The 25,535-nt window shown below is 38.8% G+C and overlaps 2 protein-coding genes and 1 long non-coding RNA gene across 4 annotated transcripts; 2 read left to right on the top strand and 1 right to left on the bottom strand.

Moving 5' to 3' along the window:
* Positions 1 to 1,110: 1,110 nt before the first annotated feature.
* On the top strand, positions 1,111 to 3,705 carry LOC147858883 (uncharacterized). Of its 2 annotated transcripts, XM_087325930.1 has the most exons (3): positions 1,111 to 1,261; positions 1,485 to 1,516; positions 1,894 to 3,705. In XM_087325930.1, exon 3 carries the CDS (start codon positions 1,976 to 1,978, stop codon positions 3,449 to 3,451), a length of 1,476 nt encoding a protein of 491 aa, XP_087182056.1. In that variant the 5' UTR covers positions 1,111 to 1,261; positions 1,485 to 1,516; positions 1,894 to 1,975; the 3' UTR covers positions 3,452 to 3,705. The 2 variants fall into 2 exon arrangements, with proteins under 2 accessions (XP_087182056.1, XP_087182057.1); XM_087325931.1 differs by lacking the exon at positions 1,485 to 1,516 and having other exon boundaries at positions 1,126 to 1,261.
* A 4,305-nt stretch (positions 3,706 to 8,010) lies between these two features.
* LOC147858881 (ADP-ribosylation factor-like) lies at positions 8,011 to 25,242 on the top strand. The gene is made up of 6 exons (XM_087325932.1): positions 8,011 to 8,224; positions 9,127 to 9,217; positions 9,786 to 9,901; positions 19,269 to 19,328; positions 24,522 to 24,587; positions 24,749 to 25,242. The coding sequence occupies exons 1-6, from the start codon at positions 8,168 to 8,170 to the stop codon at positions 24,947 to 24,949; spliced, it is 591 nt and encodes a 196-aa protein (XP_087182058.1). The 5' UTR covers positions 8,011 to 8,167; the 3' UTR covers positions 24,950 to 25,242.
* On the bottom strand, positions 17,462 to 18,109 carry LOC147858882 (uncharacterized). The gene is made up of 2 exons (XR_015530366.1): positions 18,079 to 18,109; positions 17,462 to 17,903 (listed from the first exon to the last, which is right to left on the bottom strand). It is a non-coding gene; the product is annotated as an uncharacterized LOC147858882 (long non-coding RNA).
* Positions 25,243 to 25,535: the final 293 nt, after the last annotated feature.

The raw sequence follows: 25,535 nt of genomic DNA, 5'->3' as shown, positions 1-25,535 counted from the left end.
AAATTATTATTATTACAGTTTTGAACCCTTGGCTTTTATTATTAATTTCTTAATTCAACCTAGCTTCCATATGCTCTTTTCTTTTTCTTTCTTTCTTATATAGATGCCTCCATGCATTTGATGCATGTGAGGGTACCATACATGCATGAAATGCATGTGATGCATGATATCCATCTCCCTCATTTGAGGTCTCGTGTATGAAAATTTCATGTGAAAACTACAATGATGAAAAACTAGTTTTAAAGAAAACAACTTAGTTTGGTGGCATGAGCTTACAACTTGGTATATAAGGTTGTCGTTTCAAATCTCTCAAATGTTGCTTAGTATAATACCTAAAGATATTTTTTTATCGTGAAGCAATTCCTTCATGACACCCACAATAACGTGAAATCACAGTTTTTCGTTGTTTTCCCCTAGTGTACCTTTTTAAACCAATTAAGTTTGCTCAGTTTGGGATTGCTCAAACCAATTAAGCTTAAACTAGTTACCAATCGTTTAAGGCTTAATCAGTTTGGCTAAACTGGTTAGCCTAAACCGGTTTAGGCTTTAACCAGTTTGGTTTGGACAAGGCCAAACCGATTAAGCCGAAACTGAACCGTTGTTGATTCCTAGTAAACCACCATGTGCCATACGTTCTTACGGGTTTGTCCAAAGTCCTACAACAACTAGTTTCTCGTTTATCCAACCTTTAAAACCATTAAAATTACCTTTAGAATTGGACCTTAATGTTGTGGCTACAGAAACATACATATCTGCATCTTGTGATTTATCGCGATAATTACCGGTCTGGCACAATGGCAACAACTCGTGACGAAGAGTCACTGCCATGGGCTGGAACTGCTACTGCATAAGGCGTTCCCGAGAAAAAGTCATGGTGCAGGTAAAATGACATCATCTTCCCGTTTGCCAAAGTCAGATCCAGTTGGACCACCTTTGGTGACGGATCCAGATGGACGAGCTTCTGTGACGGATCCAGATCGACCAGCTTCTGTGACAGATCCAATGGACCAGCTTCTCATCTAGATGAGATGTGTGGACAAACAGGGGCAAGGGTGTATGTATATGTATGTGTCCATGTGAACACGCCCTTGTGGGGGGAGCAATGGACATGATAGCCCCCCCTCTCCCCCAAATTAGACTAATTCAGAGAGTTTGGGCGTATGCCTCCTCCTGCAGAGCTGCATATACATTAGGGTTTCTCCTCCCTCCGCAGACAGAAAACACACACAGATGGGCCCTCATGTGAAGGCCACTTTCTCAGGTAAGAACGAAGAAAACATTGCTGAACTATTCCTGTAAATTTAGACCCAAATCCCAGTTTCTCTCTTTCTTATTGGTGTATTTCCTTTTTGTTCTTCTTTCTTCTTGAAAGATGTCATTTATGTAGGGTTTTGTTTTTTCCCCGTGCTGTGGTTTCCTGGTCGTTATTCTGGTTTTTTAATTTTTTTTCTTCTGTGCATTGTTTTGTTTCATGTTTCTTCAAGGGATGTGATTTGTGGCATTCAAGTAACTGAAGGTATTATTTCAATTTCTTCTCGCAGAAAAATTTTCAAAAGCTTTAACATTGTATTGGAAAGAGAAAAACACTCTGTTTTTAAACTCACTGAAGTGCTATTCTTCTATCCAATATGGCCACATCATAACATCGTTCTGGATGTGAATTCCCTCTATATACTGTAATTGATTTGCTCCATTCATAATTCTGTGGCATCATTACATTATAGTCTATAGATATACAAACATTGCTTCTTTTTTACATGGATTTGATCAAATGAAGAAGATCAAGAGATAAGAATTCATGCCACAATTCTTTTCATAGAAAGTCGCTATTTTTTCTATGTTAGATTTGGCTTGTCGAGTTGAAAACTAAATTGGTTCTTATTCTTTCTCAAGAAAAAGTGCAAATCAAAAGCAATTTTTCTGTTTTCTTCTCCAACTAAGCCGGTTCCAAAGAGCAAAATTTGATTTCACAAAGATGACAGAAGCACTATTAACGGCGTTATCTATTGATAATCCATCGACTTTGCTCTCTATGGATTCGGGAATTGCTCACGATGATCCAGATTCATCATCAAGGCAAGCTATGATGGGAGGGTGTAGGCCACCTGATATAAACCTACCTCTTGCTGGTGACTTTCCAACCACATCGTGGTTCAATGATGCTTCAGAAATACTCGATGTGGGTCTAGGACCTCAATGCCATGATGTGGAAAATCTCACCAGTGTGAATAGACCCAATAAGCGATGTGGTTCCGGTTCAAGACGTAGTGACATCATCTGGGGTGCTTGGTTCTTTTTTAATCACTATTTCCGCCCTTCTCTCACAGATAAATCCAAAGGGAAAATGGGCATTTTGGATAAGAGTGACCTAAAACTTGAACACTTCTTGGTTCAACATGATATGGAGAATATCTACATGTGGGTCTTTAAAGAAAGACCAGAGAGTGCGCTTGGAAAGATGCAACTTCGAAGCTATATGAATGGGCATGCAAAGTACGGAGAGCCCCCTTTCCCATTTAGTACTGAGAAGGGTTTTGCTCGATCCCATAAGATGCAAAGAAAACAATATAAAGGTCTCTCAAACCCACAGTGTATACATGGCATCGAAATCGTTAGATGTCCGAATTTGTCTATCATTAGTGATGAGGAAAAGAAAAGATGGGTGGAGCTAACTGGTCGGGATTTAAACTTCACCATATCTAAAGATGCTCAAGCTTACTCGGTATGGAGGACCCTTTCCAATCCCGAGTTTGATCTTGATAGATCAGGTGGTTTTAATGCAAGGAAGCAGTTTCCGAAAGTGGGTTTAGGAAAATTAAGCAATACAACATTGAACCTTTCAAGCAAGCTACCATCAACAGATGCAACCGATAGTCATATCGAGAAGAAGAGAAGAAAGGAAGTCTCACCAGTAAGTAGCGAGGATTGTTGCGGTGCTATGGAAAGTTATTCTCAAAGAGCTTTTGATATGGAGAGTCCGGCGGTCGAGCGCCCCTTTTGGCTTTCGGATTTTTCTGGTGTAATGAATGAAGTTTGTGGACCCGTGACAGGGGCCAAGAGTATATATGAAGATGAGAAAGGCTATTTGATAATGGTGAGTCTACCATTTACAGATATGCAAAGAGTAAGGGTCTCTTGGCTTAATACAACTACCCATGGCGTGGTTAAGATTCATTGTACAAGTACTGGGAGAACCCAATACATTAAAAGGGGAGATCGGACATTTGAGCTTACTGACCCTTCACCCGAGCATTGCCCTCCAGGAGAGTTTATAAGAGAGATTCCCTTAACCACTCGGATTCCAGAGAATGCCGAATTAGAGGCTTATTATTTGGAGTCTGGGGCAGGGCTCGAGATATTGGTCCCAAAACACAATGAATTCTCTGAGGAGAGAGAGGTACATGTATTTTTACCTCCTCAAGTGGCACACAAAGATTCTTTGATTTCATGAGGATTCCATTGATTTCATGAACTGAAGTGATCCTTGCTTTTAAGTAGTGATTGTTTTTATTCTTGAATTGCTTCAGTACCATGATCCGATAATTTGTCTCGATTGATCGAGGTGTTGAGACGAGATGTGGGTTAATTGAAGAGAAAATGCCCTTTGTATATAATGAATGAAAAACGAGGGAGAGACATCTCAAACTAATGCGTTGATAAAGTCGTGATTAACTTCTGAATTGATGGTGCTCAGTTTTCTGTTCTTATCATTGGAGCTCTGATATTTCCTTTTAATAGAATGACATATTATTTGTATGTTGATAATGTGGTTATTAATAGGTGTTTCATTTACCTTTTGTACACCACTGTTCTTTCATTACTTTCTAAGTGCATGTCAAGCAGTTGCATCACGATAGTGCGAACTCCCTTGAGGCAATGCAATATGTACATGGTTACCCAAGAGATGCAAACAAACAAATACCCTGATTCATATTTGCAACATTTACATGTGTAGTGAATGTAATATAGATACCAACTTATAGAGAAACATCAAATTTTATGTTATGCATGAGAGACCTATTATGTTTCTCCATTATATTAAATTCTTAATAAGAAGTTTGGCCAAGATGTTTAAATATCTCATTTTTTCAATGCATTAATATGATTAAATTTGTGTAATATTGTTTTTTGATGCACATCACCATATGATATATACATATACAAAAAGGTCTTATAGAAATGGCATATGGCTTTAAAGGTCCACTTGATGAAGGATGACTACACCTTTACACTCTATGATAGGCGTGAGCAACTTTTGTGAAAATTCCTCCCCTTTAAGAGAATATTCCACATTGTGCTTGTAAAAGGACAAACGTCGTGCTTTCAAAATATTTGAATTGTTCTCCCAGATCACCTTGGCTATTAACCTTGCACACCTCAAATGAAGACGTCATAATACAAGCATGTCCAATACCTTGTAGCAAAATTTCAATAGTGGGGCATAGAATCATTGTTTCTCCAAAATTCCCCTCTTCATGTACACAATGTTAATGCCAAGTTGGTCCAAATGCTAAGAAGAGCATCCCACTCTTCTAGTTTTGTACTCTTTGCAATAATTTGAAGCATGTCTTCCTTTAACATACAATTACTTTTGGATACTTTTCTCCTTTTTTGGTTGAAACTTGATCTTGATACACCAAATTACATTGATACTTCAAACAAAGGAAGATGTGATCATGACAAAGTGGAACAATGATATCCTAAAAAAAGCGCCAAAAACCATAGTACACTCAAATCTTGCAATGAATTCTAACACTACAAATCTACAAGATTCAAAAGAACAATATGATATTGAAAGGAGGAAGAACAATGTTGTTATTAGAGGCATGCAAGAGGATGAATTCGAGAATGCACTATCTCTTGTAGAGAATATTACAAAATTCTTTGAAGAGCACATTGTTATGGGGGATGTTACCATATATGCAACACATAGGGTTGGTAATAAATTGTTAGAAGGAACGTCACGTCGAGTTATTGTTTGTACAATCCTAGATGAGAGCAAAAGATTTAGCATTTTAGACAACAGTAGGGTGTGTCTCAAGGGTACACGTTTCATTACAATAGATTATCAAACTCCAAAAGAGCATGAAAGTAGAAGGTAAACATATACATCTAGGAAAGGATTTCAAAAAGCATACCAACTTATGATCGATGGGATTACACATACCTCAAGTTTAAAAATCATGTTTTGGAATTGTAATGGATATCCATGAGATAAGGGGCAATGAGTAAGTGTTGTAGCTCAAGGTATGGATGTTATATTTTTTGTTGAAATTTGGGAGAATGCATGATGCAAAACGCATGCCTAAAATAGTTGGCTACCTTATGAAATCGATATGGCCTCACCCTAAAGGGAATATTGGGCGTGCATGGATAACATGTATTTACTATGAAGGCATAGATAATATATATAAAATTATGTAAGTATAATGATTATAAGACTTATTTACACATCAAGACCTTGCGCTTCAAATCTATTAACATCCCTTCTTAGATAGGAGATACATAAATAAAACTTTGTGTACTTAGGTCTCTTGGGTTAATAGTGGGTTCTCTATGGACACTAAAAATATCTAGTCTAATCAAATCTATCTAAATCTACTCTAGTTGTAACATTTTTTCATAATCTTGCTAAAGCCATTGATTTTAGATATTATACATGCCAAATACATCATTCTCTTGTATGTCATGCATAGTATGAACCATACGTACCATACGTGCATTCGCGTAAGAAAAACACCCTTAAAGAATGATAAATACCATAGTTTTGGATTAACTATTTATTATGAGGTAAATAAGCTTAAAAATGAAAAAAAAACATTAAAAGAATGGGGGGGGGGGGGGGGGGGAAACACAAGAATGTTTGAATAACATTTGCATTCGTTTTCGAACGTAGGAAAACGAATGTTATGCTAGATGAACAAGAATTTTACGTACTATGTCAGGTATTCAAACTAGCCTAGTACTAGATGATGATCCACATAAATAAATTATAAGGACCTCAAGCCATCAAAATAACTATACAAACATCGTATTGAGAATAAATAACTACAAATAATGTGCACATGATAAAGCAAAACCACACATGTTAATGACTTCAAACTATTTTGTTGTATGGGGTGATAAATGATATAAAATCGAGGTATGCCTTCAACATATACAAGGTACACAGAACCAATACTTATACCATTTTCTTAAGGTGTTCTTCTCATGCAATATGGCATCATTGCAAGGATAGTTAATTACAAATATGCGATGTATCATGTAATGTTGAATAGCAAATGACCTTATGGAATCTAGATTTCGAGTGGAGTATTAGAAATAGAGAAACATGATAAGCAATAAGTGCAAAAGCCTCTAAGTATTTCGTATTATGTTTTAAGACTCAAGAGATGCATATAGTTCATGAGTGATACTACACAAATTAGAAAGTGTGATACAAGTATTCTACTCATTGGTACTCTCCACAATTTATGCCATTATAAACGATACTCTTCATTAAAGTTCAAAATCCACATACATCTTAATCCTGGATGATTTTTTATGAAGGATAGTCATCAAACAACACCGCACAAGTTCATATGAGCACAATTTTACATGAAGGTCACATTCCCCGTTTTTTTTATGAAGCTTTACTTTGCTTTTAGATATCTTCATTTTGAAAGATGTTTTCATTGGTGGTCAAAATTGTATGATTAAGATTGTTATTTTGCCCATGTTAGAAATTAATTAGACAATGACTCATTTGATGACGATTAAATGAACGATTGTTGTACTATAAAGGATGCCACATAACAAGCCCACTCAACTCACAACTTAAAATTTTCATTCAATATTTCACCAACACATGAAAATTGATATAATTATTTTTATGAGGCATGTACCTCAGTAGATAATAACTAGATTTGTGATTTTTGTTTGTTTTATGAAGTGACTTGAGCTTACGAACATGACACTTGACTTATTGGCGACTTCCATGGATAACACGAGATTTTGTGGGTGATTATAAGACCTCATTGGACTAACATTCATTTGGTGAAAAGAACCAAAAATGTAGTGATAAATGGACGTTATGATGTTCAAGAGTGAGTTGGGTTAAGGTACACTTCACTATGAAACCATGTGATGTTAACATAATGTTTGTCACTTGTAACCCACTATAGAAGAACACCATCAACTTTGGAATGCTAAAACAATGCGGTATCAATGACACTGACAAGAGCCAATTATATTGCACGATCCCACTCGTAAACTATAGGGCACCTCATTGGATGAGTACCTAAACGTATTAGTTATATGTTTGGGTAGGTGATAAAGTGGGAAAAACTAATCAGTCGGTGCTCTCACAATGTTGTTGGAGACCTCAAACAACAACAACTTCATTCAAGGTTGCGACACACATGCGCATGCACACATACACACACGCGCACACGCACAGACACGTAGGCACATAGGCACGCACACACACCCAACCCCCCCACACGCATATGCATACACAACATGCAATATGATGGATCAGAAATGGGTAACAAGGCGAGATGAAGGGAAATGGACGCGAGAGTTTCGTGCGGATAATCTCGGTTGCAAGGTTCCTGTTCAGTGGTTTTTGCGTTTGTCCTTTTTTGTGCTTTTGCGGGGCGAAAGCATTGGATGGCGCAAGCAATGAGGGCTTCCTGGGGCATGAAGGAGGATGGGTCAATTTTGTGGGCAAGCGAGGGGACCGGCACACGGGGCAAGACCGCCCCAGGCAAGCGGAGCAGGCGGACAAAGAGATGGGCGGGCGGACGGACAAACGGACGAGAAGATACACACAGACATATACAGACAGATTTTTTGATCTGTAATACAAAGTTTCATCATCATCATCATCATCATCATCATCCATCTTTATCCATCATCATCATCATCGTTGTCATCGTTTGTTTTTCTTTTGTTTTTATTTTTGTTTTTCTGTATTTTGTTTTTTTAGCCTACACTTGACGCAGCAGCTGTAGCAGTCCCGCGCGGGGGGAGGTCTCATAAGAAAAAGAAGAAGAAGGATTCCTTTCGATTACCGCGAAATTCCTCCTCCTCCCCGTCAGAGACTCGCCGATTCTTCGCCGTCTTTCTTTCTTCCTTTGGTTTCTTCTTCTGCTGCTGCTGACGGTTCTCTCTCTCTCTCTCTCTGATGGGACAGACATTTCGCAAGCTTTTCGACAACATTTTCGGCAACAAGGAAATGCGGGTAAATCGATTCTTTCCTCTCTTTCTTTCCTTTTCTCGCCTTATGAAAATTTCCGAAGACAAACAGTTGTAAATACTCTATTCTGCCTTGCTTCAAAGAGCTTGTTAAGAACAAAACTGTTTCTTTGGCTCTATGTCAATTATGTTGCTGTTTGTTTGTTTATTCCTGATTGAGATGAAGTCATTGAACTTTAATCTGATCCGTCAGATCTTTCCACAGATGTGGATTTTTTCAGGGGGAAGATTCACATCAAATTTGTAAAGATTTGACATGTTGTAGAGAAACTTAACATTTGTTTGCCAATTCTTGTAGCATTTTTTTAAAAGAAATAATGTACAGTTTTTCTGAGAAACTTTGCATTTCTTTCATGGAGATTTTTCACGTTTTCATGTTGGGGATCAACATCTTGCTCTGTTTATACAGAAATGATGCTAATCTGCACTCAGTTTTTAAAACAAAACGTAGTTTTGCATAAAATTCTTGTATCCTTTTGTGTATCTGGATGGGGAAAATATTAAAATATAGTATTTTGAAATAATTTTAATCTTCATACACACTTTTTTAAAAGAAATGTAAGAGTTTCTATCTTCACGTTGATGTTTCCTTATAAATCTGGCACTTTTGATGCCATAAAACTCTCTCTATCTTCTTTTCATCTTAAATAATGCTTTGGAGAAATGCAAGAGATGTCTCTTATGCTGAACTCTTAAATAAACTTCAGAATCAGTTATTAATTTGCAAGGTGTTACTTACCTTACAATCTAAAGCATTCTCTATGGTGAAAACCTTTCCCTTCTTTCAAACCTTAACCAAAGCATTGAAAGGAAAACACATAGAGTTTGCTGATTTCTGTACGTTGAACTCTAAACTAACTGCAGAAATGAATTAATAATCTATTTTAGGTTGTCATGCTTGGACTGGATGCAGCTGGCAAGACCACCATATTGTACAAGTTGCACATTGGGGAAATTTTATCTACTGTACCCACAATTGGTGAGTCTTTTTGCTAAGTATTTCGCTATCGTTTTATGTATAATGTCTATATAAAAGCTTTTTGTTTAAACGTATGGATAAATGCAAAATTTCCAGCAAGCCTATCATATGTAAAGAAATGCGTTTTAGACATAAAATCTTGGACCTTTTGACCTTGGGAAGTGAGATTCTGCTTTGTCATAGCTGTTAGTTTTAATGGTATATAATTTGCATCTTTTCATGGAATGAGGACATAGAGGTTTAAAAATCAAGCAAAGCATTTGCAGTGTCAACTGATGATTGATTTGTAGCCCATTAACAAAATCCTTGCTATAGTGGCTATAGGAAAACAAGAACAAAGAGAAAAATATGTGCATGGTTTTAATTCCACAGGAAAATTATAATTAATGGTGGTTCTACGTCAATATTAGTTTTGATATTGTAATAGAGCTCACGAAGGTCAACAACAGAGATATACACCTATATTTTTGCTCACTCGTTCGGCGTTATTACACACAATAAAGGCATCCAATTTTTGTTATTGTCAATTTACTGAAGTACAATGATAGATTACCATTGATTATTGCAGGTTTCAATGTGGAAAAAGTGCAATACAAGAATGTGGTTTTCACTGTTTGGGATGTAGGTGGCCAGGAAAAGTTGAGGCCTCTATGGAGACACTACTTTAACAACACTGATGGCCTGGTAACGTTCGTAATTATCCCATTTAATGCTAAAGTATTGCACTAAGATGCTTTGATGCTCTTGAAGCGTGAATTAGAAAAGTCAAAAACTAATGCTAAATTTTCTTATCTAGTGTACTTGGAAGTGAGAAATTGCAACCCGTGTATATAGGTGTTTAGGATAAGATGAGATTTGCTCATTCGGTTCATTCGGCAAATACAATTGAGCCATAAGGGCACTAAATGGGGCCAAGTATCTTGTAGAGCCATTGGTAGGAATTGTCAATCTCTCTCTAAATAGAATATGTCAGGCCCCTTTTCACTCCACACCTTGCATTTTTGTATTAGGAGATATCACATGCCATCATCATGCATGATCATAACATTTTGGGTTTGGTTCTGATAGCCATTTTGGCCTCCTCAGAAATATCATTTTTGTAATCCTATAACGAGCCTGTTAACCTTGCCTATGGTATTGCTTTCTCCTTTAATATCACATTGGGAGAACTAATTATCATTAAAAATGTATTTGGGTTACTTGTTTCTCTGCGTTTTCTGCAATGCTTGATCCTCTGTGTTTTCTTCCAAATCTGATTCCCTGCATTTTCTAAATCTGTCCCTCTGTGTTTTCTGCCCAATAGAAATTCTTGGAATCTATATTGTTCCCTTTGCTCTCAACATTTCATACCCTGTACCTGCTGTCCTAAGACACCATGGAGTCTAAATGGACAGAAACTGAAAAGATGGACCTTAACACGCACGATGAGGGTCCAGATCCATGGAAGACCTGAAGAAGATACCATAGACGAAAAGGACGGGATGGAAGCACCCCAAATAGCGTTAGAAGGGTGCCGAAGGCACCCAGAACGCAAGCCCCATTCGACATTCCATTTGATGTCGAAAATGGGAAACATGATCTATTACGCCAAATGATTGCGCAAGAGATCAATCTTATTAGAGAGGACATAGAAATAGCACTAAAAGAAGAAATGAAAAAAGAGATAGAGAAACAGAAAACAGAGTTGTATGCCTCTCTCAAGACTGAGTTATTAGAAGAGATGTGGAAAGACATAATAAGCCATGTGAAGAAATCACACTTAGAGCTCAAGGATGACATGACACAATACCTTAAGGATGAAATATCCTCAAGTAAGGTTGAGTTAGGAGCTATAAAAGTGGATTTAGAAAAAGGACAAGAAGCAGTGGAAAAATGCATCTCTACAGTGAAAGCCAATGTCACTAAGGAAATGCAAACATGGTCAGACATGGCCAAAGATGCCAAAGCTCAAGCTGAGCACGCCCAAAACGAAATTAAAGCAAATGTTCCTTGGATAGAGGTAGTGGAAAAGCAAAAAGGACGGCAATGATGAATGCTACATTAGAAGAAGAAGCCAAGAGGAAATCTCGTGCGTTGCATGTATGAGTGGTTGGTTGGGCCAAAAAAGGAAGTCCACAAGAAGATGCTAAGAATCTCGGAACAAAGATTGGAGCATCAAATATTCCATTTGCTTCGGCGTGGAGGGTGGGAAGAGATGAGTCTAGAGCTAAAGCCCTTATCATCCGCTTCATGGATATTGACAAGAAAAAAGCATTCCTCTCTAAAAGAAAGGCACTCAAGGGTGAAAAAATATACTTAGATGAGGATCTCACTCCAGCCCAAGTGGCACACCGCAAAGAAAACATGCCACAAGTGCTTGATGCAAGAAAAGAAGGAAAATGGGCCGTATATAGAGATGGCAAGGTCATTATTACAGAGAAGAGAATTGCATGATGGAATATGGCCTATGAGACCCTACGCATGACCATATGGAATTGCAACGGCTCTCTACGGACAAATGTCGGATATTTTGAAGCGACATTGAAAAACACAGATATTGCTATGTATACAGAGACTCACCTATGCATGGCTAGCAAACTCCCCAAGGTACAAGGATATAGATGGGAGTCAATATGTCGCCCCGGACAAGAGGAAGCACTATAGGTTCGGGAGGAGTGGCTGTGCTATACAAAAAGGAGTTCCATGATAGAGTGCATGTTGTCCATAAGGATGTAGATGCACGCTACATGTGGATACGAATAAAAAGAGGGGATCTTAGGGAGTTATATATTGCAATTTGCTACTTTCCACTTGCTTACTCAAGGTTTGCACCTCTAGGTGAATCACCATATCTACCTCTATATGATGATATCATAAGATTTGCTACTATGGGGGACATTATACTATTAGGAGATTTTAATGCACAAACCAAGGATGAACAAACAAGTATGTTTAACACCAACGAGGCTGTTTATGGAGAAGTTATGGCAGAAGAGGTTGGTCTAAAGCGACAAGCTCAAGATATAAGTGAAAATGGAAAACACATTCTAGCCTTGGGAAGTGCACATGGATTTGTGATATATAATGGCTTGTCACAATGGCCTGGATCAGATGCTTTGCCATGTTGGAACCCAAAAGGGGGTGCAAGCACAATTCACTATCTAATGGGATCTCCATCTCTTATACCTAAAATAAAAGTGTTCACTATATTGGGTAGACCTATTGGCTTGGCAACAGATCATGCATATCTACGCTTCGAGGTAAAGGATGGATGCACAAAGGATGTATATGCTAAGGAGAGTGGGCTAGCTAAGTATCTATTTACTTGCGAGACAATTGATGTGTATAGTTGTGGTGTGTACAATGGCATGCTAGATTTAGATCCTTTCACACCCCTTGAAGAACTTACCCAAGGAGCATTGCATAAAGCAGCCACAAATGCCTTTCCTCACACAACGGCCAATCCCCCTAAACTTGGTAGAGTAATACAAAATAGTTGGTATGATGAGGAATGTCGTGATACAAGGAGATGCTTGCAACGTGATGTAACTCGGGGCATTTATACACAACCAAGCAAGAGCAACCTTCCAACGCCTCGTAAGGAAGAAGAAGAGATTTGTATTTGGCTAAATTTGAAGATCATTTGTATCGCTTGTTCCTAGGACAAGAGAGTAAAAGAGCATGGAAAATGTTTAATGAGAGGCAACCCACCACACAACTGACCTCACCTCAGGTGTGGCATGAATATGCAAAGGTTCTATATGATATCCCAGGGCAACCTCCTCTTCCCCACCCGAATGCCTCATGCCCACATTAATCAACCTTCTTTACACCACAAAATGTAAGAAATGCCATTGATCGGCTACAATTTGGGAAGGCCCAAGATCATGATGGATTGGTGGGTGAGCACTTTATCTATGCCCGCGACACCTTGCTTCCATTGCTAGCACACATCTTTAATAGAGCCATGTGTGAAGGTTTCCCTACTAGATGAACTCAGCATACCATTGTGCCAATCCTCAAAAGTGGAGACCCCATGATGCCAAGCAACTATAGGACAATCATGATTGGCCATTACTTGGCTAAACTATATAGGTCGATTCTAGAATCAGAATTGAATATATGGGCAGAGCAGAATGGTTGCCGTTTAGTTGGATAGGTAGGCTTTCGTAAGGGGTTCACAACCTTGGATCACATATTCACCCTCCGGGCCCTTATTGAGGAGGGCAGAGCCCACAATAAGAGGATTTATTGCTACTTTGTGGATTTCCGAAAAGCCGTTGACACTGTGCCACATGCTCGGTTTATGCAGCAACTAGAAGCCCGTGGTGTTCCTACATATATGCAATGGGGAGTCTATGCACTCTATGAATCCGTGCTAGGAAAAGTGTGGTCTCCCAAGGGCTTGTTAGAGGCGGTGGCTAGCACAATTGGAGTGAAGCAAGGATGCTCACTATCCCCCACTCTCTTCGGTCTCTATATAGATGAGGTATCGCATTACATAGAGAGATTCGGGGGTTTCGGAGCACGCCTAGCAGGTATAGCTATACAAATATTACTATATGCTGATGACATTGTGCTGATTTTTGACTCTTTGGAGGGACTACAAAGACATCTAAATGCCTTAAAACTATTTTGTACGGACAAAGGTTTGTCAATCAACATGGACAAAACTAAAGTGATGGTGTTTAACACCACTCAAGCATGGGTAACAAGATCAGAACCAGAATTCTTCTTGGGAGAGGAAAAGGTGGAATACACGCTCCTACACATACCTAGGAGTAACATTTACAGGACCTAGGTTCTCTTTACAGGAGGTTGCTTGTGCCCAACTTTCTCGTGGATATGCAGCCCTTGGTGCTCTCGAGAGACAATGTGCACATTTGCAGTTCCAAGAGCCATGGACTAAGCTATGGTTATTTGATACACTTGTCACACCAACTCTTCTCTATGGAGCAGAAAGATGGGGATCGAGTCTTAACAAGGCAAATCATTGGAAAGATTTAGAGAGACCTTTAGTGTCAATGATTGCTCGCATGATAGGGAGCAAAGCATCGGTGCCCCACGATATAATCCGGGCAGAGATGGGAGCAACACCTATAATAACCGAGGCATTGTTCCGATCAATGACATTTATCCAATGTCTTTGGGAGCTCCCTAAACGAAGGTACCCAAGGTTGGCTCTTATGTCATCAAGACAATTGGCTGAAAATGGAGACACTCATTGTTGGTATGCTGAAATGCAGCAATGGTTCGAGTCGCATGGTATGAGTATAAATGCACTACCGCCGTTCCAATATAGCTTGGAATGTCCCCATCTAAATATGACCAAAGTGGAAAAGAATAGAGTGATCCGAACTGATATTATTAACTTGGAAAACAAGATAACATGGATCAGCCCCAAAATACCACTTGGTACAAAGATAGCCCACTATAAGACACACTTCTTACATACATCGGAGAATGGATTCGTCATCAGGCCACCTTATATGGACATCTATCCTATGCGTTGCGTAGTATGATAGGGCAGCTAAGAACTTCATCACATCGGCTATAGATTGAGGTAGGCAGATATACACGACTACCTCTAGAAGAGAGAATTTGCCAATTGTGTCATCAAGGAGTGGAATCTGAGGAACACTATGTTTGTCATTGTAGTGTCTTTTATGAAATCAGAGGGAGATACCATTGCCTCTTTAAACAAGGCTTTGGCCCACTACAAGGTAATGGAATATGAGGACCAACGATGCCTAGGACTTTTCTTGCTAGAGCTCAAGGGACATCGGGAAAATTTGTTGAAGAATATAGCCACACAAGCTCATGCACAAAGAACAATCACAACTTTCTTTAGCCCCATCACTCCTACTAATCCTACAAGTCCATCACGGGATACACAAATGGGCTCCAGACCAGGACATAATAAAGGGGTTACAATTGATCGGGCAATAGCAATTTGCCATGCATGTAGGCCTTGGCCCCATGGATCACAACCTTGACACCCTTGTCGTCGACAGATAAAAGCCATTATCTCCCGCCATCGTAGGTGCTTCCCTCGCTTCGGAGACATTTCCATTTTGGATTGACCTATGCTAGAGATCTTTCAAAGACAAAAGCTACAATATACCTAACTTGAGAATCTCACATGTGCCAAAAACTAGATTCCCTCGTTTCTTCTCTTTTCATCTTATTTACTTTTATATTTACTGTGTAATATTTATTTTATTTTGATTTGTTCTCAAAGACGAAACAACACTCAAGATGTAATCTCTTATTTGGTCTTATTGGCCATTTTGGCCTCTTAAAAGATGTTAATATATCTTTCTTTCTTTCTTTCTTATGTGTCAGTCACTCTAAGGTGGCATAATCAGCTAGAAATGATATGGTGTTTGTTTGTGCTATAGAAACAAGAGACGCCGAAGTAGTAGAAATTCTTTACTTGCTTACTGTATTGGCATTCATTACAAACTCAAGTTTTGAGGCTTTAGCATCAAACTTGTCTAAATTACATAGTTTATCAAAGGCCTTTTTGGCTCATGTGGCTAAGCCTTTCATGCCATAATTCCATAAGTGAATGGATTTCAGCCAAAGCAATAAACTTGCCATCAAAGCTTTACCATGCAAGCAATACAAATTTGTGGGCATGCTGCAAACATCAAAATGAACTAGATCAAGAAGATTAGGCTTACGAGAGACACTAGAGTAGTAGGAATTCTTTACTTGCTTATCATATTGGCACTCATTACAAAAATCAAGTTTTGAGGCTTTAGCATCAAACTTGTCCAAATTACATAGTTTATCAAGGTCTTTTTGGCTCATGTGGCCAAGCCTTTTATGCCATAATTCCATATGTGAATGGATTTCAGCCAAAGAATTAAACTTGCCTATCAAAGATTGACCATGCAAGCCATATAGAGTCTCTTTCTTTGTACCTTTAACAATTAGCCTAGAGCCTTTGATAAGCTTCCATGAACCTTTCTCAAAGAGGGTGTTATATTTGTGCATATCCATTTGTCTCCTGCCATCGTAGGTGGTTCCCTCGCTTCGGAGACATTTCCATTCTGGATCGACCTATGCTAGAGATCTTTCGAAGACAAAAGCTACAATATACCTAACTTGAGAATCTCACATGTGCCAAAAACTAGATTCCCTCATTTCTTCTCTTTTCATCTTATTTACTTTTATATTTACTAAGTAATATTTATTTTATTTTGATTTGTTCTCAAAGACGAGACAACACACAAGATGTAATCTCTTATTTGGTCTTATAGGCCATTTTGGCCTCTTAAAAGACGTCAATATATATTTCTTTCTTCTTTCTTTCTAACAAACAATAATCTTTTCTAGATTCTTGGTACATACCTTACATCACACAAAACTAGCTTATTAGTACCATCCACAATGAGATGCATTGTGCCAATACCTTCAATAGAACTAGCGTGGTTATTTCCAAGATTGGCTGCCTGCATGAAAGGTAGTAAAAACACTCCTTAATAGGAGTAACATGTAATGGTGCACCTGAATCCACGATCTAGGTTTGTGACAAAGCATCATTCACTATAGGCAAGGCATCAATTATATTGGTCTTTGTAATCTGCATATCCTGTGCTTGAATAAAAACAGAAGCACCATTAACTTCAGCATGATCTGTTGCCATGGTAGCACAAAGAATATATTCTGCATCTGATGGCTCCTCAATGATGACATTAAAGGCCACATTGGCCTTCTCTTTTTCCTTGTCCTCAAAGCTGTTATGTGCTTCATTCTTGCTCTCTTTTTCCTTCTTGTCACTTGTGTTCTTTGTTCTCTCTAATTCAGCTTTGTAATATCTGCAATCAGGCTTCTTATGACGTTTTCTACCACATTGATGACAAGTCACTTTGCCCTTGCCTTTGTTTTTGGTCTTGTTCTATTGTTTCATAGTTGCTTCCCTCGCTTTAGAGACCTTTCCATTCTGGACCGACCTATGCTGGAGATCGTTCGAAGACAAAAGTTACAATATGTCTAACTTGAGAATCTCACAACTGCCGAAAACCAGATTCCCTCGTCTGCTTTTATCTTATTTACTTTTATATTTACTGAGTACTACTTATTCTATTTTGATTTCTTGTTCTCAAAGACAAGACAACACTTAAGATGTAATCTCTTGTTTGGTCTTATAGGCCATTTTGGCCTCTTAAAAGACGTTAATATATCTTCCTTTCTTTCTTTCTAGCCACATTGGATGAACCACTTCCCTCTCCACTAGCGTTCCTCCTAATTTCCTCATTTAAAATAGAACCCCTTACGCCATCAAACGTAAGATTAGGGTTATTTGAGAGTGAAACAACCAATGTTTCCCACGAATCAAGTAAGGTCATCAACAAGAAGATGGCCTTAAGCTTATCATCAAAGGGAGGTAATCCAAAGTCTTGCAATTGTGAGAGAGTACTTGTAAAGGTAGATAAGTGCTCAAATGCACTTTTAGACTCATCAAGTTGCATACACACCAACTTATGCATGAGATGCACTTGATTTATAGGCATGACAATTTCATAAGTGGCTTTCAACTTCTCCTATACCTCAAAAGCAATTGTGAGGCCCTTCAGATCCACTAAGATCTCATCTGATACAACCATCTTGATGCAAGTGATGGTCTTCTTATTTAGTTTCATCCATGCTACATCTGTCATATCTTTAGGCTTGACTTCTAAAAGTGCCCCTCCACAATCTTTAAGAAAGAGAATGCCTAACATTCTCTCTTTCTATAAATCAAAACCACTACCTTTAAATCTCTTGATCTCAAACAAGCTTTTGAGATCAGAGGAGGTAGTACTCATGTTTGCACTCAACAATTTTAAAACAAATTCAGCAAAAAGGTAACCTGCTGTCCTGTGCACAATCACTTGACGAGACAGAAATTCTTCACGATGAAACTCTGTCGTTCTCATACCAATTGAAAGAGAGATGATGTGATGGCATGGTTAGATCCAAAACACTAAGGGAGTGGGCTGCTGTGTGAGGAGAGAGAAAGTAGAGAAAACTGTGCAGAAAATGGAGAGGAAACCCTAGCTGCTAAAGTCCCTTTCTCATTATGAGAGGTTTGGGACCATATATTATAGATAAGTAACTTTTAGGTCATTTTGGTATGTTCACACACGACCAATGGCCAAAAGTTATAAAATGATGTAAATGCCCTTAACTCAAATTGGGACCAAAGACATAGTAAAAGTATGTGTAGAAAGCTCTTTAGGAGAGCTTTCACATGGAAGGTTAAAAAATATACTAAAACAGGAGAGTCCTTGGGGCCTTTATCGCCAACAAACATGAGTTAAAAGAATGCCCTCCACGCTTGAAATTGTTTTTTATCTTCTTTTGTGTGTTTTTTTTCGTCACCCATATTGCTCACTCTTCACATTTGTTGATTTTTCAATGTGCCTATCTCTGTTCTTTTTGTAGGTGTGCCTTATCATCTCTATAACAGTTTATCCTCAAATTACATATACAAATGGTGAACACCACCTTTATATGGAAAAGTTACAAGGCTATAGACAAAAAATGAGACATCAAAAGATGCATAAAAAATGTGAGTAAAACCCCCACACTAATCGTTAGGAAAATTTTCACTTGCCTACACATAGACTTTTGAAAATTAACGTCACCATCTTTCGCCTTGTCAACACAAAGAAAGAGGGGAGTACAATGTAGATAAACTAAGCTAAAAAGAAACATGGGAACTTTAACCATGAACAAACACTATAATTAGATATGCTAGTAGTGAGATGCCAGTATCAAGGTATGTGTAAGTGACATGTTCGTATGCCTTATTATTGGAGTACTATGCCTTATTGAAGGGAGCTATGGACGGCTTATGCAGAGTCTCATAGAAACATAAAATTCATAGAGCTGTCAGTTGGCATAATCTGTATTTGTTCATGGATATGCACGTATGACCTAAAAGGTTTACTTTTCTATTAGGTGTCAGCTGGAGTATTGGATGCGAGTGGGAATTAATTAAGAATCAAAACTTGAAAGTGTTTCTTAGTTTTTATCAATTTGAACACGTATCTTAATATGTTTTTGAATGGTAATGCAGATTTATGTTGTTGATTCTCTGGACAGAGAAAGGATAGGGAAGGCATGTGCGGAATTTCAGGTATGTTTCGGATGACTGTTGATGTTCTTCGAGTCATAGGCAATCAAGATGAAAGTCTATAGAAGGTTGAGGATAGTAGGTGATGATATGCCTAGAGAATGAAGTTTGATGCTTTTCTTTTGTGAAAACACATAGCCACATTAATTGTATGCTAAAACATTACAGCGATACCACACACTCACATCCTAGAGGAAGTCATACAAGCGTTGTCAAAATCAAGAGCATGCTTAGTAGGGGTAGCCATACCAATATTACTGATGCCAACTCCGTCTCTCCATAGGTTAACAAAGAAATCTAAATGTTTTAAAGTCATTTTATAGAAAATGATGGCGTTTAACACCACTCAAGCATGGGTAATGAGATCAGAATTGGAATTCTTCTTGGGAAAGGAAAAGGTGCCATGCACACAATCCTACATATATCTACCAGTAACATTCATAGAGGCTTCCTGTTCTTGAGTCTTTCTTGTGAATATGCAGCCCTTGGTACCCTTGGAAGACAATATGCTCTTATCCAGTTCCAAGGACCATGAGCTAAACTCTGGTTTGATATGCATTTAATACCAACTCTTCTCTATGGAGTAGAAATTCGGGAACTGGGCCTTCATTGAGTTCATTACTGGACAGATTTAGATATCTTTAGTTGTGATGATTGCAAACTTGATAGGAGCACGCATCAGTTCTCTATGATATAATCTAGGTGGCGATAGGTGCAGCCCCAAATATGACCAAACATTATTCTGACCAGTGATCAATATTCAACTGATTTGGGAGCTCCCAATGGATACTCAAGATTGACACTTTGGTCATCAAAACACCTGGCTGAAAATGGAGACACGCATTGCTGGTATGCTGAAATGTAAGTCTCATGGTCAATTATAAACATACTATCCCCGTTGCAATTCTAGAGAGAGAAGAATCTAGGAAGAGAGAGAGAAGAATCTAGGAAGAGAGAGAAGAATCTAGGAAGAGAGAGAATGTAGAACAGATATAATAAAGATGAAAGAGAGTGCAAGTCTTGAGCTGCCACCCTCCAACACCTCCTCTCAGCTCCAAAACGGCGGTCCAACATTGAGTCCACCAAGGAGCTGACCAATGGCTTGCCTTGGAAGTGGCTTAGTAAATAAATCAGCCACATTTTCTTGAGTAGGACAATATGCCAAGTTGATGACTTGTGATTTCACTAATTCACGAACAAAATGGTAGTGCACTTCGATATGGTTTGTTCTACCATGAAATGCTAAGCTATGTGTCAAGGCACGAGCACTTTGGCTGTTGGTGAAAACTGCAATATGAGAGCCTTGCAAAACATTGATGTGAGAAAACAATTGCATTAACCATAGCAACTCACAGCAAGTATCCAAGTAGGTGCGATATTCAGCTTCCATCGATGAAGTAGAAACTAAGTTTTGCTTCTTTGATTTCCAAGAAATCAAGCCTAAACCTAACATAAAACAATAGCCAGATGTGGACCTTCTAGAATCAATATCATCTGCCCAATCAGCATCTGAGTAGCCAACAAGCTCAATGCCATCTCTAAAAGACAGGCCATAGTTGAGTGTGTTGGCCAAATACCGAAGTACTCGAATAGCTGCTTGCCAATGACTTTGTCTTGGAGCACTTGAGAATTAGCTGAGAATACTCACGCTATAGGACAAATCAGGCTTGGTGTAAGTTAAGGGAAGAAGGGACCCAATTAACCTTCTATATTTTGTGATATCTTCAAATATGAGAGAATTGTCTTCACGAGATAGCTTTGAGTTTGGATCCATTGGACAAGAGAGTGGCCTACAATTTGGCATGCTATAGGTCTCTTGATCTCAAACAAGCTTTTGAGATCAGAGGAGGTAATACTCATGTTTGCACTCAACAATTTTAAAACAAATTCAGCAAGAAGGTAACCTGCTGTCCTGTGCACAATCACTTGACGAGACAGAAATTCTTCACGATGAAACTCTGTCGTTCTCATCACCCAATTTGGGCTTACCTTCAATAGGCAAGAACACCGTTACTTTGTCATATTGTTGTTATAACCTTGTCCAACCTCCAAAGCAAACATCTGATGGCTCATTTTCTTCCTCCATTGTAGAATGGCTCCCCTTTTTATAGACCTCCTTTAGAAAACAACATAATAGTGAAAGAGATGATGTGATGACGTGGTTAGATCCAAAACACTAAGGGAGTGGGCTGCTGTGTGTCTAGAAAAATGCAGAACTGCCCGATTGTGCTTGAATCTGGCCAAATGTGTATTCGGGGTCACCAGCGGAGCGTTGTTAGGGCATATTGGCAGCAAGGACGGGATTGCGGTGGATCTGGACAAAGTCAAAGCAATTTTACAAGCGCCGGCACCGACAAATGCAAAAGCACTGAGTCGATTTCTTGGACAAATCCGGTGGCACAGCCGGATGCTCCGATATTTGGTGGACTTCGCCAACCCACTACATGCCGCGGTACACTGACTACCGTTTCAATGGGCGGAGCAGGAGGAAAAAGCGTATCAAGTGCTGAAGGTGATGCTATCACAGGCCCCGGTAGTACAGCCACCTGACTGGTCGAAAGATATCCATGTGTTTGTGGATGCGTCGGATGTGGCCATCGGCAGTGTGTTAATGCAACTTACGAAGCCAAAATGGTACCGGCCGGTATATTATGCGAGCCGAAGCTCTCGAAGGCTGAAAGGAACTATTCTACAACGGAACGAGAAACGCTCGGCATGGTATATAGTGTTACCAAGTACCGACACTACATGTTGGGCTGGGAGTTTTTGTTCCATGTCGATCACTCGGCATTGGTGTACCTTGTGGCCAAGGCATCGCTCACTAGGAAACTAGCTAGATGGACCTTATTGCTGCAGGAGTTTGAGTTCGACATCTACCATTGACCCGGAGTGCAACACGCTGTTGCGGATTACTTGAGCTGGTTGGAATCCGGCGAGTCCGGTGATGGCATTTGGGACGAATTTCCGGATGCACAATTATTCAAGATCACCGTGGAGGAGGTCGGAGGTCGGAGGTCGGAGAGGAATCGGTACTTGTCGAAGACAGATGGATGATGGATCTGCACCAATTCCTATGTACCGGACTACCACCGGAGGAGATGAACCGGGATGAACGGAAGCATCTAGTGGTGCAAAGTAGGCATTTTTGCCTACTATCGGATACACTTTATCACAAGGGAGCTGATGGAGTGTGGAGACAAGCGGTCCGGAGCAATGAAAAGGAGGCGGTACTCCAAGAAACGCACTGTGGAGTAGCTGGAGGACATTACGCCGGAGATGCGACGGTGCGGAAAATTTGGCGGAGTGGCTTGTGGTGGCTGACCACCCTAAACGATTCGGTACGGTACTGTAATGAGTGCGATTTGTGTCAACGAATGGGGCAACCAACAGAACAAGCACGCATGCCACACTAGCCGGTACTCCCACTAGAACCGTTCCAGAAATGGGGACTGGACTTTGTAGGACCATTTAAACCGGCAGCAATGCGGACCAGAAATCAGTACATCGTAGTGGTGACGGGTTATTGCATAAAGTGGGTCGAGGCAAAGACGCTCCGGGACAACTCCGCGGCATTCATGACAAAGTTTTTGTATGAGTATTTATGGTGTTGCCGGTTCGGGTGTCCGATTGAGCTGATAAGCGACCAAGGTGGACACTTCATAGGACAAGTGGTGGAGAATTTGACAACATTTTACGCCGAAAACCGGTGACAATTTCTATAATATGGATGAAGAAAGCATAGTCACCATACAAGAGGAATTGTCGGATGATTTTTATGCTCTTAAAAGATGTTAATATATCTTCCTTCCTTTCTTTCTCCCCCTCCCTCTCTTCTCTTAAATGGAATGGAAAATACAAAGATCTCAACACCAAGAGACCATAAGGATCAATATGGGTACTGTTGTTGGAGATGCTAACACATTATTTGAATTTGGTGCTAGACCAAAACACATATTTAACTCATGAGACAACAATCCAGAAGTTTCTAACATCAAGTACTAATGTCTTTGGACTCCTGCTTGTGTGTCAAATATGAAGGAATTCCACATCCTCCAAACATACCAAAGCCCTAGTACTTCCAGAAGTGAAACACTATTTCAAAATGGTGGAACCAACACTGATTTGAGCTTTGGTAGACGCTTGTCCTGTCATAAAACAATGTGTACTATGTTCTAGAGATAACATAGGAACACAATCTAGAAGCAATATTCATCTTCCTTAAAGCATATCCAAGGGGTAATCTCCCAACCATAACTCTCCAAATGAACACCTTAGCCCTAAAATAACATAGCCCTAAAATGCACGATGGGAATGTCAAGCCATACCAAACACATGTTACCACCACATAGACTTAAAAATTCACATTCTCTTGCAAGCTTCTCCAACGTATTTATTGGTTAATTTGTTATAGATGTCACTTGTTTTGGTTTGTCTTTGACAAGGATCTTATATTCTGCAAATGACCAATCAACCTTAGGTGAAAATTGAGAAGTGAACTACTGGACTTTGCAATGCAGACAATCATAGAAGAGTTTATAACTTTTAGGAATGTCAAACCTATTTCTACCTGTTTGAAACACCATAATCCATCTTTGGCTAGCCACATAGTGTGCGACATTAAAATTAACCTATTCCTTGCCAGTCTGATGAAATTCAATTTTGAATAAGTGCTTTCCTTGATGTCCACAAGATCTTGACATGTAAGATAATATGATATTGATTAGTTATGTCTTAATTCCATTTCTATTTACTTTTTACTCAAAGATGAAACAACATTTATTTTGGTTTTACTTCTCAAAGATGAAACAACATTTTAAGATATAATCTCTTGTTTAGTCTTATAGGCCATTTTGGCCTCTTAAAAGATGTTAATATATCTTTCTTTCTTTCTGGTGAGAATGAAGTTTCATGCTTTCTGTCTACTGCAGAGTATGTTTTAAGGGCTTGAGAATAGGTATTTGTGTATGATCAGCAAAGCTTGGTAACATGTTTACGGAAGGAAGGTAGATGTTTATGTGTGTTAATTGACTAGAAAGGATGTATCGTAAAACATTACTGCAATTAGAGTGGAGTGAGGAGAGAGTTCATAGAGTATGTTTCTCCTACAGTAGTCCTCACAGAACTATTTTAAGAAAATTCCCTTCTTATTGTAATGCCATCAATATGTTATGATGTAAATTTTATAACTTTTTGCAGGCTATTATTAATGACCCATTGATGAGAAACAGTGCAATATTGGTTTTTGCAAATAAGCAAGACATGGTAATCTTAAAAAACCACCTCACATCAATAAATAGGAAACCTCCTGCATCTCATCTCAAAGTGACTAAATCTTTTTATTTTTAAAACGTCACATAATACAGCAAACATTGCAAAAATATCATTTCAAATCTGATTCTTTTTCTGTTTACACATTATTGCAGAAAGGAGCGTTGTCACCAGCTGAAGTATGTGAAGCTTTTGGTCTTTTCAATCTTAGGAATAGAAGATGGCATATTCAAGGTACTTGTGCACCTAAAGGTGAAGGATTATATGAAGGGTTAGATTGGCTGGCTTCTGCACTGAAGGAAATGCAAGCAGCTGGCATAGCAACATCTGTGGGTGGATCTGGTATTTCGCGATAAAAGGCCAAAAACAAAAACACAAGATGTAAATGAATTAATTTATTTTGAAGTCCAGATTCCGATATATGATGCTTTGAGGTGCTTGACCGGGAGTTTCTGCAAGAGTTTTGGCATTGTTGTATGATGATGATGATGGGGGTATTTTATAAAAGGCGATTGTAATATATTATTTCCGTCCCAGTTTTGAACCAATCTTTTTGTATTCCACATGGAAGTTTAAGATTATTGGTTGGTATGATTCAGGTAAAATTATCTTTTTATGGAATAAATTAGCCTTATATCTTTTATATGCATTTGGTATGGCTAGATCAACTGAAATTCTTATATGCTATTGAAAAGCCTGTAATTATTATGGTTACCTTAATTTTTGTGTTCTTGATTAACTACAAAGGCTTGATATTTTGATTCATTACTCTACATATAGGAATGATCCACATTACCTAACCTTCAACTCTGGGTTTTGATGTGAGATTTATACGTGACTTGCTTTTCAAAATGATACTTTTGTGTTTGTTATTGCTATATTGTGCAATGCATGCTGTCCTTTGATGTTCAAACCCAATTGATCATGCACGCTTCAAGTTTA

This window comes from Azolla caroliniana, unplaced genomic scaffold (assembly GCF_043228905.1).
Source record: "Azolla caroliniana isolate FFs.n. ecotype wild unplaced genomic scaffold, voAzoCaro1.0.p SCAF_10, whole genome shotgun sequence".
NCBI classification, from domain to species: domain Eukaryota; kingdom Viridiplantae; phylum Streptophyta; class Polypodiopsida; order Salviniales; family Salviniaceae; genus Azolla; species Azolla caroliniana.
The sequence above is the reverse complement of the archived record's forward strand: the minus strand, read 5'-3'. Positions and strand labels throughout refer to the sequence as shown.